General features: G+C 46.2%; 1 protein-coding gene across 1 annotated transcript in view; it reads left to right on the top strand.

The window, feature by feature from the left end:
• The window catches only part of MAST2 (microtubule associated serine/threonine kinase 2), a 250767-nt gene that overhangs the window by 226680 nt on the left and 6828 nt on the right, over window positions 1-17259 (top strand). Inside the window, exons 11-19 of the mRNA XM_023727112.1 lie at window positions 3171-3380; window positions 8260-8361; window positions 10633-10765; window positions 11587-11648; window positions 11930-12015; window positions 12478-12686; window positions 13750-13888; window positions 15758-15890; window positions 16668-16833. Of these exons, the coding sequence (XP_023582880.1) occupies window positions 3171-3380; window positions 8260-8361; window positions 10633-10765; window positions 11587-11648; window positions 11930-12015; window positions 12478-12686; window positions 13750-13888; window positions 15758-15890; window positions 16668-16833 (1240 nt within the window). The remainder of the gene's footprint in view (window positions 1-3170; window positions 3381-8259; window positions 8362-10632; window positions 10766-11586; window positions 11649-11929; window positions 12016-12477; window positions 12687-13749; window positions 13889-15757; window positions 15891-16667; window positions 16834-17259) is intronic.

The raw sequence follows: 17259 nt of genomic DNA, 5'->3' as shown, positions 1-17259 counted from the left end.
TCTTCATTAAAACCATCCACTTGTGGTATTTCTGTTGTAGCAGCACTAGATGACTAAGACACCATCCAGAGGCCCCTCAGAAGATTTGAAAACCCTATGGAGCAGTTCTACTCTGCACACATTTGGTTGCCATGAGGCGGAATCGACGGCAGCTAACAACAGCATGTGAAACTAGGGTCCCTAAGTGGTACAAACCGTTTGTACTCAACTACTAACCTAAAGGTTGGCAATTCAAACCCACCCAGCGGTCCCATGGAAGAAAGGCCTGGTGATCTGATTCCATAAAGATTATAGCCAAGAAAACCCTATGGAGCAGGTCTGGTCTGTAACACATGAGGTTTGCCATAAGTCAGAATCAACTGAATGGCAACAGATACGTGAAGCTAAGACCTTGTTTTCCATTTGCATTTCTTTTAGAGCACCTCGTGCCTATACACTCTGACCTGGCCTTCTAAATACAGGCCCTGTTCGTGCAGGACATAGCCAGAGAGAAAGGGAACCATTGGAGTAACATGGGCTCCCCATCCATTGCAGTAGGGGGCATGGAGTCCTTAAGCTTCTTTCTTCATCTTCTGTCCAGAGAACCAATGCCAGCTTTTAACTGATGCTGTCATTAGTCCACACCTCCCTGGGTTTACCTATTCATCGCTATCTGTAGTGTGTGGTTCCCTGCTCCTGTGGGAGTGTCCTTTTTCTAGACTCAGGTACAGTCTCCTGAACTGCCCTTACACACATGGGTAGCCTAGGAAATGAGGGGAAAGCCCTTGTGCTTTTCCTTCTTGACCTACACAGTGAAGCGTCATAATAAGAAAATGCACAGATTCTGGAGCCAGACTGACTAGGTTCAAATCCACTTCTACCATTTACTGGACAGATGATTTAACTTCTCTGAGCTTCATTTGCCTCATCTCTAATTGGGATGATAACAGTGTCTGTTTTATAGGGATTTTGCCAGGATTAATGAGTGTTAAACATTTCTGGCAGTGTCCAGCACATAGTAAACACTCAATAAGTGTTAGCTATTATTTCTCTGCTGACCCTGTGCCCTGTGGTCTGTACTTTCTAGCCTTGCAGTAGATGCTAGAGAATAAAAGCAAGAAAGGGGAACAAAACAAACAGCTCGCAATAATTTTGCTGTACTTGGCCCTTTACAGAGAAGTTCAGGAGTAAAGGTGCTGTCGAGTCGACTTTTTTGACTTACAGCAACCTCAGTGACAGAGTAGAACTGCCCCAGAGGGTTTAGGCTGTAATCTTTACGGAAGCAGATTGCCAGGTCTTTCTCCTGTGGAGCCACTGGGTGAGTTCGAGCTGCCAACTTTTTGGTTAGCAGCCAAGTGCTTAACCATTGCACCACCAGGGCTCCTCTGAGGAGTGTGTAGTATTTAGAAATGTATCTCACATGATGCTTCCTCCTCCTTTTTGTATGCAGATACTGTATTGTCATTCTAGCATTGTATGTTTGTGTTTTATGTGCATATCTCCAGTTATTCACATAAGATGAACTGTTAGAGAAAATGCCTTAAGATCCCTTCCCTTGGGTCTTAAAAGCTTGCAAGCGGCCATCTAAGATGCATCAATTGGTCCCAACCACTTGGAGTAAAGGAGAACGAAGAACACCAAAGACACAAGGAAAGTATTGGCCCAAGAGACAGAATGGGCCACATAAACCAGAGACTTCATCAGCCTGAGACAGAAGAACTAGATGGGGCCTGGCTACCACCAATGAACGTCCTGACAGGGAACACAGCAGAGGGTCCCTGATGGAGCAGTATAACGATGGGATGCAGAAGTCAAATACTAGTAAGAAGACCAGACTTAATGGTCTGACTAAGACTGGAGGCACCCCGGAAAGCATGGCCCCTGGTCTCTCCATCACCCCAGAACTAAAACAATTTCCGAGGCCAACTCTTCAGACCGATTGGACTGGACTGTGGTACATAAAGTGATACTCGTGAAGAATGTGCCTCTTAGACAAGTAGATATAAGAGACCAAAGGGGTGGCTTCTGTCCAGAGGTTAGAGGGGATGGCAGAGAGAGTAAGGAGCTGGTTGAATGTTCATGGGGAACCAGGGGCGGAGGGGAGGAGTATGCTGTCGCAGAATAGGGTGAGTGGTTGGGGTCTCATAACACTGTATGTTAAAAAGAAAATTCTGTATGGGAGACTAACTTGAAATGCAAACTTCATTTAATTACATCAATAAAAAAAAAAAGGAAAAAAAAAAGATCCCTTCCCTACCCCTCTCCTTTCCACCCTTCCTTCCCCCTATACACATATCACACCATACATATGTATACATTTGCCTAAATACACCCCGGAAATCAGAAATTGCCAACTGGTGGCAAAGGTGTGAGTCGTAGGTATGCAGCCAGGAACTTGTTCGCTGATGTGTATTTGTCATTTTCACAGGGCTGTGCAAAGTTAGGTCCTCAGTAGGCTCTGAGCCAGGCCCCCATTCTGCTCTGTGAGGGATCGAGACCAGTGTCATATTCCTATCCACAACCCCGTCTCAACTTGAGGTTCATGGCTAGGCAGGTTTGCATCTTTCATAAATAGGAGCACCTGCTTAGCTCAGTTGGGTCCTACAATTAAATAAGAGAATCCTACATAAATAGAACTCTCTGGCTTGAAGAAGTTCCTGTCCAGAGAAAGGTTGAGAAATAAGCAACGTCCATATACTAAGTCTACCTGGTTGAGAGGTCCAGTGGGAGCTTGGAGGAAAGGAAACCCGTTTTCCTGGAAGAGTCAAAATCTTCCAAGAAGAGAGATGATACTTGAACTGAGATTAGGAAGAATAGGAGTTTGTCTGGCAGGCTTGGCAGAGTGAAAGCCACATACAGGGAACAGCAGAAAGAAAGAGGCATGAAACAGCATAGTAAAGGGGGCAAACAGGATATACTTCAGTGTCATGAGGGCAAAAGGGCATGCCCTGCAGGGAGTGATGGGAGACAGACATGGCCTTGATGGAGGGCCTTGAATATATGCTAAGGCGTTTTTAATTTGACTTAAAGGTGATCTTGTTATGTCTCCAGTCATTAGCTTCCCCGGCTGCAACATCAGGAAGCCAGGTCACCTGGAGCCCATCCTTATGCTGTTATCAGGTCCTTCAGGCTTAGCTCCAATTAAGCTAGGACTTGAAGGGAAGTGTCACTTTTCCTGCTTTTATTCCCAGGCCACAGCACAAATGGAAGAACGACTAGCAGAATTTATTTCCTCCAACTCTCCAGACAGTGTGTTGCCCTTGGCAGACGGAGCCCTGAGCTTTATTCACCATCAGGTGATTGAGATGGCTCGAGACTGCCTGGATAAATCTCGGAGTGGCCTCATTACATCACACTACTTCTACGAACTTCAAGAGAATTTAGAGAAACTTCTGCAAGATGTGAGTGTCCTGTACCCTTGCTCTGATAAAATCTCCACATGGGTAAGGGATTATTAGTCCCAAGCTGAGATCAAGGCAGTGGTGTTCCCAGTCTTCCTAGCCTGTTTCCCACCACTAGGGTGGCTCTGCCAGGCCCTAAACTCCCTGCAGATTTCCTTGCTGGTATGCAGGGCCCACCCTCAAATGTGGGGGTGATGGATGTAGATTCCCTCAGTCGCCTGCGTTACTGACAGAAGCCTGTGTCCCACCTTGCTTGATATCAAAGGACTTCAACTCTGTGAATCCTTTCTTTTCTAATCCAGGCTTGTATTACTCTGCCTGCAGCTCTAACATTGTTAGTATTCATAAGTATTTAACTAGGAGATTTGTAACCTAAAGCCAAAAAAGCAGCCCGAATAGCTGTAGTGGGCTCTCTTCTAGTAGAAATATTGATTTAAGCCGAGACTTTAGACTTTCTCTTCAGCCAAGGAAAAGTAGATCTGAGGCTTATACTATGCGTTTATGCATTTGCTGACATTCCGGTTGCACGGTGAGAAGTTCTTTTGTGGGGACTTCCGTGTGAAAAAAACTCTGGGAGGCCAAAGGTAATCCATAGATGGCTAAGACCAAAGCATATATTGAGTTCTTACCCACTCCTCATGCTCCGGTGCTTGCTTTGCTATCAGCCACTCCAGTAAGGTGGTCAGGTCCCTTCCCACTTAGATCACAGTTGCCCCATATTACACCATTAGTAGAGTTCAGGGTGGCAGTGTGGGGGGAACATGTCTACCTCCCCTGAGTTCTCCCTGTCACTAGGGTGTTTCCTGGTTAGAATCCCTCGTTATCTCCAGACCCACGACCACTCTCTAAAGTAACACTAGCTGAGCTGAGAACCCATGGCTAATGATCAAACAGGACTTCAGTGTGTTAGTCTAGAAATTAGGATGATCAAGGAATTGAAAATAATTTTAGGAAAAAGTTAAACCTAGAGAAAGGATGACTAAAGATGATCATGATTATTGCTGCCAAATATCAGAAAGTCTCTCATATATAAAAGGCGGCAAATTGTTCTTTGTAGCCCTAAAAGACATAACTACCCAGTGGGCAGGAGTTATAGTGAGAAAGATTTTTATTTAATAGGTGGAAAAAAAAATAGGTAAAAAAAGTTCCTTATACAAAAAAAAATTTATTTCTGATTTCAAAAGTAATACTTATATTCAAACATTGTGGAAATATGACTTAGCCAAATTACTAGCAGTTATTCAAGAATAACTTTTTAACAGTTTTCCAACAATGGATAAGGGTGCCCCCAAAATATTTAGGAACCAGGATTGCTACATCAGGTAAAAGATTAGTAAGATTAATGTGGAGTGATTGCCAAGTTTCCTTTACACCTAAGATTAATCTTCCTCAATGCTAAAATCAGAGCCTTGCCCAAAACCTTGAAGTAAATTGTTTGGTGCAATAGGAAGAGTGCCAGTTTGGAGCCAGTCTGTTCATCTGTTCCCTAATGCTCTAGGTTCTGAGAATGCAGGAAAAAATACTACATCAAAAGCTCTGTCTGAAGGAACATGCCATTGACTTGTGTCACAGACCCATCAACAGATACTTACAATAAAAATAGCAGCTGTCTTTCGTTGGCATGTACTGTGTGCCAGACTCTATACTGAATGCTTTATCTGAATTATCTCGCTTCGTTTATTACAGTGCAGTGTGACTGATGAGCACTAAACTGAGGTAGATCCTGGGCACAGTAGGACATGCTAATGCTGCATGGGGAGCTGAAGGAAGGTTGAGTCTTAAGGAGTAGGTAGGCGTTCACTGATCCTAGGGAACAGTATAAACAACCTCTCAGAGGTGTAAAGGAAATTGATACATCCCAGGATTGCAGATGAAATAGTCTGGCATGACGAGAGTGAAGGATGCCTGCAGGAGAAAGTTGGTAGATAAATTTGAAACTTTAGACCAGGAGCCAACTCATGAAGGGCCTTGTGAGAAGCTTAGATCTTATCATGAAGGCGGTGGGGAATCATTGAATGGTTTTAAGTTGGAAAATGGCTTAGATTTGCATTTAAAATAATAAAAATCACTAACATTTAATAAACACTTAACACATGCTAGACACTACATTATCTCATTTAATTTGTCTAATTTAATCTTCACAAAAATCCTGTAAGGAAGCTACTACTGTTATTCCCAAAACTTACAGATGAGGAAACTGAATCTTAAAGAGGCTAAGTAAGTAGCCCAAGGTAACTCATTTCTTTTTTTTTTTCTTTTTTTTATTGTACTTCAGGTGAAGGCTTACAGAACAAATAGTTTCTCATGAAACAGTAGTACACATATTGTTTTATGACATTGGTTAACAACCCCACAACATGTCAACCCTCTAACTTCTCAACCTTTTTTTTTGGTGAAAATACACATAGCCAAAGATACACCATTTCAAAAATTTCTACACGCACAGTTCAGTGACATTGACTACGCTTTTCCAATTGTGCTGTCATTCTCACTTAAGATGAAGGCTTACAGAACAAAATAGTTTCTCATTTAACAGTTACTACAAATGTTGCCCTATGACAATGGTTAACAATCTCACAACACATCAACAATATCCTTACTCAACCTTGGGTTCCCTATCACCAGCTTCCTTGTCCCCTTCTGCCTTCTGGCCCTTGTCACTGGACTCCTGTACCTCATTAGTCTCACTTGGTTTTACAGGGCTGTCCACTCCCAGGCTGAACAGTGAACCTCGGAGATAACTTCACCACTGAGCTAAAAGGGTGTCTGGGGGGGTAACTCATTTCTTAAGTAGCAGAGCTAGAACCCAAACCTAGGTTTGTTTATTCCAGAGCCTAAGATCACACATTTTCAAATACTTAGTCAACAAACGTTGACTGACAACTGCTATGTAAGAAGCACTATGTTAGGCTTACCATGTGAGGGAAGGGAAAAAGAGGAGAGAGATAGCCTCTCTTCTCACAAGGCCCTACTATGGACTGTAGAAACAGGCAACTAATTATAAACATCATAGTACTGATGGTATGAGGAAACAGCTAGAAAAATACAGAAAATGAAGTCGTTACTTCGTGTGTGTGTGCGCGCGCATGCGCGTGGACATGCGTGGGTGTGTTGGGGGCAGGGGACTTAGATGAGGCTTTACAGAGTCGACATTTGGGCTAAGTCTTAAAGAATAAGCAAAATTTCAGTAACTGCCTAGCCTTTCTCTTCATTTCATAACCAGTTTTTTTTTTTTTAAAGGGTCCTCATTTGCTATTTTTTTCCCCTTATAACCTATTCACTACTCAGTCTTTGCCTTGTAGTTTTTCTTCTCATCATCCCACTAAAACTGTTCAAGCAAAAGTGACTAAGGAACTAATTGGTCAGTTGCCAAATCCTATGACCTCCTTCAATCGTCATCTTTCTTTACCTCTCTGTGGAACTTCACGTGATTAATACCTCTTCTTGAACTTTTTTTCCCTTGTTGTCATGACATTGTTCTCTCCTGTCTTGCTGCTCATGTCTTAAATGCTGGGCACCATCCTGAGTGGCTGATCTCCTTTCTTCCCACTCTCTCTGGACAGCCTCCTCTGCTGCATGTCTTCATTTACCATGTGCATGCTGAGGACTCCCACGTCTGGCTGCCTCCTGCGCTGTTCTCCTGAGCTCCACATCAGTGCCCCCAGCTGTTTACTGGGCTCCTCCACTTTGACTTCTCTTGTTGTTAATATTCTTTGGTTGTAAGTATTAGAAATCCACCTCGGAGTAGCTAAGCAGTAAAGGGACACTAATTATGAGAACTAGAGAAGTGAATACAGCCAGGCCTTAAGAAGGGTCCAGAACTACAAACCAAACCTGTGGGAAGCCCAGGAAATATTCCTTCTCTTATCTCTGGGTGGTTTTTCCTCTAGCTTTGTGGAAGAGATGACCGTCTTGTTTTATCCAAGAGTAGATTATATCACTCTAGCTACTCTGATATTAACAACTGTCTTCTCATTCATTTTTAACTTCCTAGGAAAGAGAATCGGATAAACCCAATTTTGACCCACACCAGTCAGCTACTGGGGTTATGGGGGGTTGGGGGGACGGGGGCGTACAGCCACATGATAAAAATGTGGCTCCTGGAAGCCAGAGCAGTTGTCAGAGAAAAGAGAAAGGCTCCTGGGCTGAGCAAATACTCAAAAAAGCGTGCAGTGTAGGTACCTTGTACTTTACAAGTCCAAAACTGAACGTATCTTCTCCCTCTATCTGCTCTTTCTCTAAAACCAAATGTAATAAGTTCTTTACGTATTCTCACCTAAACTGTCTGTCTTCTTATATTTCCTATTTCATTTCATGGCTTCACTGTTTCCCTAAAACTGAGGTTGGAGTTACCTCCTATTCCTATTTCTTCCACCCCTCAGGTCTACTTAGTCATCCACCTCTGAAATGGCCCAAATCTGTCCATTTTTCTCCATTCTTAGTTCCTTGACTTTACACCTTTTTCATCTGAATTATTGCAATAGCCTGTTACTGGGTTTTCCTGCTTTGGGGCTTGCCCACTTTAGTGCACTTAGATATGCACCTGGTCACATCACGACCCTGCTGTGAGGTCTTAACATCAGTGAAGGCTCATTGAGAGTTGCTCCTTGAGCTGGGGTCTGGAGGATGAGTGAAGCTTGTTGGGTGGTGGAGCAGGTGAAGTTGTGTATCTTTGTGATGCCTCTTGGTGCCAGTGTTCTAAAGCACAGACCTCCCCCCTCACAGCTCCCTGGCCTTCTCGGAGTCCTTTGTTTCGCAGAGCTCTCTATACCATCAAATTGTTTCCCCTGTAGTCAGCTCTGCCTAGCCCAGTTCTGCTTAGCCCAACCACACTGGGCTTCAGTGTTGTTTGCTTAAGTGACCTTTGTCTTCTTTGCAGGCCCACGAACGCTCAGAGAGCTCGGAGGTGGCTTTTGTGATACAGTTGGTGAAAAAGCTGATGATTGTCATTGCCCGCCCCGCTCGTCTCCTGGAATGCCTGGTGAGTGGGCTCTGGGAAAGTTAGTGGGGTGGGGTGGGAGCAGGGGGAGTAGAGGAAGTGTCCTGCTAACAACAAAACTGTGATGGCACCCGCTGCCATTTCTGCTGCTGAAGTCCTTATTTGAAGATGATATTCGAGCACTAGGTGACCAGTAGGGCTCTCATGAGGAAGAGTGGGTGGTCCTGAGGGGCATGGCAGGGACAGTACTAGTCTGGCCCACCCCTACCCTGAGAAGGACCCAGACCACAGTGTTCCGGCCACCACGGGGGCAGGGAGCATCAAGGAACACAGGCCATTTTAGTTTGTACAAATTGAGTCATTCATCATTCAGCAGCACTTTACTGAGTACCTACTTCCTGCTGACACTGGAGGTACAGGCACGAATAAAGCAGAGTCCTTAACCTCAAGATGCTCACTCTACAGTGGAGTTGGGGAGTATAAGGCCTATAGACATGTAAATAATAATCATAATGATGCAAGAAGTGTTGCAACTGAGATAAGTACAAGGTGCAATGAAAATATAGTGAAGGAAGCGCATTAAACTCCTTTAAACTCAATGAAACCTCCCTGGGAGAGATGATGCTTATTCAGGAACCTGAAGGATGAGTGTGAGCTTGCCAGGTAAAGAGCCTGGGAAAGGGCCTTACATGCTGTAAGGAATTTGCCAGGGGAACAAGCATGGTATATTTAGGGAATGGAACATGTAGACAGAGCACAGGGTGTGTTTGAAGAAATGGTGAGTGGTAAGCCTGGAAGCAGGCCATGAGAAATCATGGGGCCGTTGGGTCTTCAGCTCAGGAGTTTGCATTTTATCCTTAAGGCTACTTGGAACCATCAGAAAATTTAGGCAAGAATGCAACATGGTTGGATTTTCTTTTTTTTTTTAAACCAACTTTATTGAGGTATAATTTACATAAAATATGTCCCTTTTGAGTGGTACTGTTCAGTGAGTTTCAACAAATACATATACCTGTATAATCGCTGCCATGGAGAACATTTCTCTCATCTCAGAAAGTTCCCTTGTGCCCTTTTGTTCCCCACCCCACTCCCAGGCAACTTTTCTTTCTTTAAAGAAACGTCTGCTTGCTTTCCCTGTGGGCAAGTTTCCCTTTTTCACAATTTCATATAAATGAAATCATATAGTATGTTCTGACTTCTTTCATTCAGCGTAATTTTTTTTTTGAGATTCATACATGTTTTTATGTGCATCAGTAATTCATTCATATTCAGTTCTGAGTAGTATTTTATCAGGTTTACTTTTTAAAAAGATTACTGTGGCTGCAACTTGGATAGTGAATTGGAAGAGAGGGCAGGATGGGCCAGGGTAATCAGTACAAAGGAATTCGTGTAAAAGATGGGGTGGCCTGAACTAGGACAGTGGTAGGAGAACAGAGAGGAAGAGGAGTATTAGAGAAGTAGACATTCTGACCAGATAGGGGCTAAGGAAGAAAAAGGAGTTAAAAGGACTTCCAGGTCTGGCTTAGGTTATATCTAGATAGGTAGTAGTATAATTCTCCAACATGGTGAGACCAGAGAGGAAGAAAGCCAAATTCAAAGTGGAGACTGGACCAGAAGGCCTCTCCCTCAAGAATATGAAGTCCATGATTAAATACAGGCCTGGATTTGAATGCTGGTTTTCTATTTCTTCCTACCTCTGTGACCATAGAAAGTCAGTGCATCTCTGTGGGCCTTGATTTCCTCCAGAGGATCATAGACTTGTTCTAAGAGCTTAGCACAGAGTATGGCATTAATAGGCACTCAGTAAATGGGTCCCTCATTATTATGTACTCTCTGCAGACAAGGACTGTGCTCTGTTCCACACTGGATCTCTTGCCCCTAGCACACAGGAGGCATGTGGGAAATATTTGAGGGCATGCACACATGCCCAGCCCAGGGTTGTGAGTTAAAGCTCTTGTGACCCATAACTGAGTGTGTACCAAGACTGCTCTCTGGACTGGTGTGAACACGCCGGACAATGCCATCTGGTTGAGGGAAGGCTTGGGACTGTGTGAATAGGCTGAGCAATCTTGAACCCAAAAGCTCTGATCCTTTTTGCAGCATATACTTAGATGTCCAGCCTGGAGGTGACCTCTGAGACAGCTTTGTCCCATTCTACTGATCATGTTCTTTCTGAGTATTCAGGGGTAGGGGTGATCTATCATAAAGACAAAGTCTTGTTCTTCCCACTTTAGGTATATGCTGTAAAACCAGAGAGGCCAACAGCCTTCACTTGTAGCTCTCAGCACTGACAACCTTTCTCCCCTGGCACAGGAGTTTGACCCTGAAGAGTTCTACCACCTGTTAGAAGCAGCTGAGGGCCACGCCAAAGAGGGACAAGGGATTAAATGTGACATTCCCCGCTACATCGTTAGCCAACTGGGCCTCACACGTGATCCCCTAGAGGGTGAGCATGCTGCCTGGTGGCTGGCCCCACAGCCTACAGACTTGAACAGCAGGGAAGCAACTTGTAGAAGAGCCTTAGCTTGGACATGGACACAACACAGCATTGGGAGCCTCAGGACTATAGGAGGCACCCTGCATTCTCTGCCATTAAACAGCCTTTCCTTTGGAATTGCTGTTGACATCTGCCTGATATACCCCAGGCTTGACTGCCTTGGGTCCAGCTGGGTTGGAATTGGAGCCCAAGGTCAAAAGAAGTCAACATTAAAGGACCACAATCACATTTTCAAAAATGGTCACCTCCTCTGCATGATTGCGTCTCCTGCTGGCCAGTTTACGAGTCCTCTTTTGTCTTTGGGGTAGTTTGAGACTACAAGGGCTTCAGAGGATATCTCCACTCTTCTGGACTTCAGATTGGTTCCCTGTACAAACCATGGGCTTCCAAGTCCCTGGTATATAGTCGCCCTCCTCCTGCCTTCCCTGCTTCAGAGTAGAGTCTTGGCCAGCAGGATGGGGACTGGTAGCTCAGCTTTGGGCCCTGCTTTCCAGTGAATGCCCCAAGTCCCAAGAGAACCCTTGTAGAATTTGCCAAGCCCTGTGAATGGCACTGAACTCCTAGAAATAGAAGTGGCAGTATTATTTGGCTTATTCCTGATCCCAAAGCTGTGACAATGCTGAGGACAGAGCCATGGGGCTGGATTTGCATCCAAGGCTGATGCAGAAAGCATTAATACCTACCCTGCATGCACTTGTGTGGTCTTAGGGGACTGCTGAAATGCCTCACATTGCCACGCATTTTCTCTTGTGTCCTTGCTTTGTCTCTAGAAATGGTCCAGTTGAGCAGCTATGACAGTCCTGACACTCCAGAGACAGATGATTCAGTTGAGGTAAAGACCCTGACCTCCTGCCATAATCCTGGAGCCTGGGCCCTATGAAGCAAAAGACTGTGGGTTCTCCTTAAGAGAGCATCTGATAATATCAAGTCCTGAGAACACAGCTCAGCTCTTCCCTGGAGCACGTAAAGGCGGGATGGGGAGTATGGTTGCTAATGCTGGCTAGGAAGTCATTCACCTACTAAGCAAGATTAGACCGGAGGCTGCAGCAGGGCTAAGAGCTGAGCTGATCCTGTGGCCAAAGCTTCCGCAGGTCTTTTTCCTTTGTCTTCCAGGGCCGTGGGGCATCTGTACCATCTAAAAAGACTCCCTCTGAAGAGGACTTTGAAACCATTAAGCTCATCAGCAATGGCGCCTATGGGTAAAGGCAGGGGTCAGGGTGTGGCCGGGACTGGAGCTAATCAGCCCTTGGGCTCTTCCTTCTGGAAGTGGATGATACCCAGTCTTCTGGGCAGCAGATGGACCCTCTCCCTCCCTGAAGCCTCCTGGAGAGGCAAGGGCTCAGTTTCCTCTGATACCTGAGCATTGTTTCTTTCCCAGGCAAAACTCCCACCCCTCATGGGAGCGCTCTCCCCTCCCTGAGCTCCGGGGAAGAGTTGAGCTGCGTCCTCAGGACTTGATGTATCAGGTCTCTTATCAGTTAGAAAATTTAAGAGCTTTATGGGCCAAACAGGCCTGGATTCTTCTCATTGATAAGCACCCCTGCCTCCTTGTTCTGTGTATTTGTAAGATGTGAGAGGAGGCAGCTTGGCCACCTCCGCTCTGGGTAGTGGTGAGCACAGTTCAGGTGCTGAGGGCCCGCGGGGGCTGGGCTGTTTCCCAGGGCTGTATTCCTGGTGCGGCACAAGTCTACCCGGCAGCGCTTTGCCATGAAGAAGATCAACAAGCAGAACCTGATCCTACGGAACCAGATCCAGCAGGCCTTCGTGGAGCGTGACATACTGACTTTTGCCGAGAACCCCTTTGTGGTCAGCATGTTCTGCTCCTTTGAGACCAAGCGTCACCTGTGCATGGTGATGGAGTATGTCGAAGGTACCGGGGGAAAGTGGCCTAGCATAAAGCCAAACACGATCTGAGACTTAGCCCTGAGCTGGGATCAGCAGCTTTGTATAGGGGTGACGTTTCAGGGCCCAGCGTCCCAAGCCCTCTTTGGCATTAGTTTCTGCCTCAGGATCTCAGAGACCACTTGGCCATAGTGGTACAAGGCTCCCTGCCTCTGACAGGGAGATGGCTTCTGGAGCAGTAACTAACCACAAGGACTGCCCATATCAGGGGCACTGAGAGGCACTCTGGGCAGGATATGGCAGCCCAGCAGCTTTAGAAGCCTGCACCCTGAAGCCTGCTGGGGCCAAGCAGGAACACAGGAGATGACAGAGCCACAGAAACCCAGGACTGGGTGCTGGGGGGATTACATCTGGACCTTCAGAAGAAAGGAAAGCCGTTGCCCTAGTGGATGGCTATGAAGGGACGCCCCTTGAAACCATGTAAAATGCTCCAGGGATGGAGTAGAAGAGTAGCACCCATGTGGGGTCCATCTAGGCCCACTCTGGAGAGGGCAGCAGCCCTGTCAGTGGCCCTCCGTTCCCGTCCTCACTGTTATATATAGCTTCAAAGATACTTCACCTAACTCTTAATGTTGAAGCTGGACAGAACTCCCCCTTTAATTCAGTGGGTACGTGCTGGGGTTTTTTCCAGTGTTACTTTGCTCCAAACTAAAGGAGTGCCAGCATGAAGGAAATAAATGAGTAAATGCTAAAGTCTCAGCCAAATGTGTTTACAACATACAGGATTCCCATCTTAGTATAACTTAATCCTTTCCCTACAAGTCAGCTTACTGGTAGAGAGATCTGGCTTTCTTCCCTCTCTGGCCCAGATATTATCCCCTTGACAGTCACTGGCAGACTCGCCTTACTTTCCACTCCCCTCCACACTGTGTCCGCCAACCACGCCAGCAGCAGAGGTACTAGAATCCCATTCTCTGGTAGCAGGGTATTCTGTGAGGCCGTCTCCTCTGGAGCCTTAGAGGTTGCAAGCCTGAGCCCATCTAGAGCAGGGTGCGGTGTCCTTCCTTCATGGTGGCCTGGGCTTGTTGCAGGGGGAGACTGTGCCACTCTACTGAAGAACATCGGAGCCCTACCTGTGGACATGGTGCGTCTGTACTTTGCGGAAACCGTGCTGGCCCTGGAGTACTTGCACAACTACGGCATCGTGCACCGTGACCTCAAGCCTGACAAGTATGCCTACTATCTGAGTCCCTTGTCCAGGGTCTCCCTCTTGGGTCTCTAAATAAATAGAGGTAACACAGCATGTTTGAGTATGTTCCAGAATGGCTGCTGGGAAACTGTCCATGTGGGTGTCCATCTAGGCCTACTATTCCAGCTCCCCGACCACTGCAGATACAAAGACCATTGCTAGCAGGGTCTGGCAAGGCTCTGGTGACATCAGAGAGCCACTGAGGAGCCCTGGGCAAGACACCAAGCAGGAACACCTTGTAGATGGCTGAGCAAGTACCGCAGTATTTGCTGACACCTACTCTGTGCCAAGCACTGTGTTGTGGGCTGGGAATACATAGTGGTGAATATAGTCCCTGGCCTGTAGAGCTTGAGTCTGGTATGGGCCACAGAAATACACTATATGTGTATAGGCTGCTTCTCAGAGGGCATTAGTCAGATGGAAAAAGGTGGGAGGAGCTTTCCAAAGCTGAGGAGGAGCAGCTACAAAGGCACATTCAGGAACTACAGCTAGTACAGTGCGGCTGCAGCTTCTGTGGTTAGTCGGAGAGCGGTAAGAAGAGCTAGGTAGGGACTAGATCATCAGGGTCCTTTTGTTAAGAGTTCGGGTTTTATTTTAAAGGGACCTAGAGAGCCTTTGAAGGGCCTGCTAACCAACTGTGTGATAGAATGACATGCTCAGATTTTGTTCTAGGTTTAGGAAGATCACTGTGCCAGTGGAAAGAGACAGTGAGGCTACTGCAGTAGACGAGGCCAAAACCAATAACGCCTGCCCCGGAACAGAGAGAATCAGGATGGAGAAGAGAGGGGATGGTGTTGGGAAGTAGAAAGGAAAAGATAAGGTTGGAGGTAGGGGATGGAGAAGGAAGCAAGAGGGCAGAAGTCGGGATATCTTCTGGATTTCCAGCCTGGGACTGGTGTACAGTGATAAGCCTTTGTAGTGGAGAGTGGCTTTGGCAATAGACAGACCTGAGTTCAAATGGCCACTCCTTTGCTTATTAACTCTGCAAGCTTAGGTCTGTTCATTAAACCTCTCCTAGCCTCGTGTCCCTCCTCTCTAAAATGGTCATAATAATACCTACCTTTGTTGTGTTAGTTAAATTCTGTAAAATATTTTGGGGGTCAGAATATATCTAAGGTACTTCTCACAGAGCTTAGTAAGTAACAGATCGTTGTTTTTGACTGAGAAGAGGTTGAGTTTGTAGGTTGGGAGGCATGGTTTTGTTTGCATCGGTTGAGTTTATAGTACCTGTGAGACATCTGGGTGGTTGGGTCAGTGGCAGAGATACTGAATTGGGAATCATTAGAATAAAAGGCTGGTGGGGTGAAGTCTGGCACATAATGAAATGGCTCAGGCAGAGTATTCGAAGGGAGAAGAGAGAATTCTCTGTGAGCACTTATTTCTAGTTTCTCCCAACCAGTCCTCCTAAGACAGGCCATGGACATGAAGCAAGATTATGTGCCCCTTCCCCCTGTCCCTGAAAAAGGGGTTTGTGAGCCACTCAGGTGAGGAGAAAGGACTAGGAATGGCTAGGGCAACAACTTCAGGATGAGACTGGTCACTCTGTAAGAAAATTCTGTTCCTCACCTGGCTGATACCTGCCCCAGTATAGCATACAATTGAAGACAATGAAGAGAAGTGGACTTGGGGGAAATAGGTGAAAGGCAGGTCAGTTGCTTGTGCAGAATGCAGTAGTCACAAAGCCAGAGCTATTTACCTTTTCACAATTGCCTGTCGCCCTGCTGAAGCTACCCCACTTATGCCCCACAGCTCCTCATAGAAACCTGTGTGGGAGAGTTTGGCATGTGCTTAAATCAGCACTCTTGAAAACCAGGAAATAACTCCATGATTTTGTTTCTCTGATCTCCCAGCCTCCTGATTACATCCATGGGGCACATCAAGCTCACTGACTTTGGACTCTCCAAAATTGGCCTCATGAGTCTGACAACAAATTTATACGAAGGCCACATTGAAAAGGATGCTCGGGAGTTCCTAGACAAGCAGGTAAGGAAGAATGGTTGGAACCTTGGCGGTTGAATTTCCGACCTCAGAGTAAGGATTTGGAGCCACATGCTCACCCTGTACTGGATGTTAAAAGACTGGGAGCTTCTGTCTTTTCCACCTTTTTATTGTAGGGAGGCACTGAGATAGGGAGCACATTTGGAGAACAGTGTGGGCCGTGAGAATCATATGGATCTAAAATCCAAAGCCGCCTTTTTCCTTAGGGTTTGGACAAATGGATAGTATAACCATTGGCACTTACAGAGTGATATGAGATCAGCCCTGAACCTCCTACCCAGAGTCAAGGGCAAGCCTCTCCTGGGGCCTGCTGTTCTTGGAACACAGCTCCAAATTTCCATTGGGCTGTGGCCTAACTTCCTGAAAGTGACCTCTGGTTGTCCCTTGATTTGACGTTTTTGTTTGTGACTGTTCTCAAGTCCCTGTAGTACTCCTGTGGCTGCTAGGGTCTGTACTTTAGGGAGGCTGGAGGCCAGTCATGGGGACCAGATGCCAGGAGAAGGTGTTGAGGGCTCAGGGAGTATTGATTTCTGGTTAGAATTAGATGTTGTGGAAATTTGTAGAAACACATAAATTTGCCCTACCAATAGTTCCAACTCTGGTTCCCTGGGGCTCCTGTTGATTTTGTTCATTAACTAAGGTGAGCTGAGTCTTCACTCAGAGACTTCTTTGCTCCCGAGGTGGGCACATCCCCATCCCTCCAGCCATCATGCCAGTGAGCTGCCTCAGGAGCCTGCGTCAACCTGGCCTCTCTGTGCCCAGGTATGCGGGACTCCAGAATATATTGCACCTGAGGTGATCCTGCGCCAGGGCTATGGGAAGCCAGTGGACTGGTGGGCCATGGGCATAATCCTGTATGAATTCCTGGTGGGTTGCGTTCCTTTCTTTGGAGACACTCCGGAGGAGCTCTTTGGCCAAGTGATCAGTGGTAGGTACCATTACCCTGGCCCACAAATATGATTTATGCATGCACCTGTGAGGTTCATGAGACCTTGTCAATTCACGTGTGTGTGTTTGATATGTTTGCATCTTAGGGGTGTGTGTGTGTGTACACGTGTGTATCCCTATGTGTTTCCTGAGGCTTGTCCAATATTTGTGTTGATGTATCCCTTATGTGTGCATTGGTGTAACGTGTTGTATATATGTAATGTGTAATAACCTGTGAGTGTGAGTTCTGTGTGTGTGTGTGTGTGTGCATATGGAGCAAAAAGGCAAGGTAAGCTAGAGCCTCAGGACAAGGGAAGTCAGTGCTTTGCAGTGTCTACTCTGGATCAAAGAGCAAGCCATGGTCCAGGGCATGTAAGATCCCCTCAGAGTAGAGGGACCTATAGAACTTAGGGAACTGAGGCCCTAG

The sequence above is a fragment of the Trichechus manatus genome, unplaced genomic scaffold (genome assembly GCF_000243295.1).
Source record: "Trichechus manatus latirostris isolate Lorelei unplaced genomic scaffold, TriManLat1.0 scaffold00015, whole genome shotgun sequence".
NCBI lineage: Eukaryota > Metazoa > Chordata > Mammalia > Sirenia > Trichechidae > Trichechus > Trichechus manatus.
The sequence above is the reverse complement of the archived record's forward strand: the minus strand, read 5'-3'. Positions and strand labels throughout refer to the sequence as shown.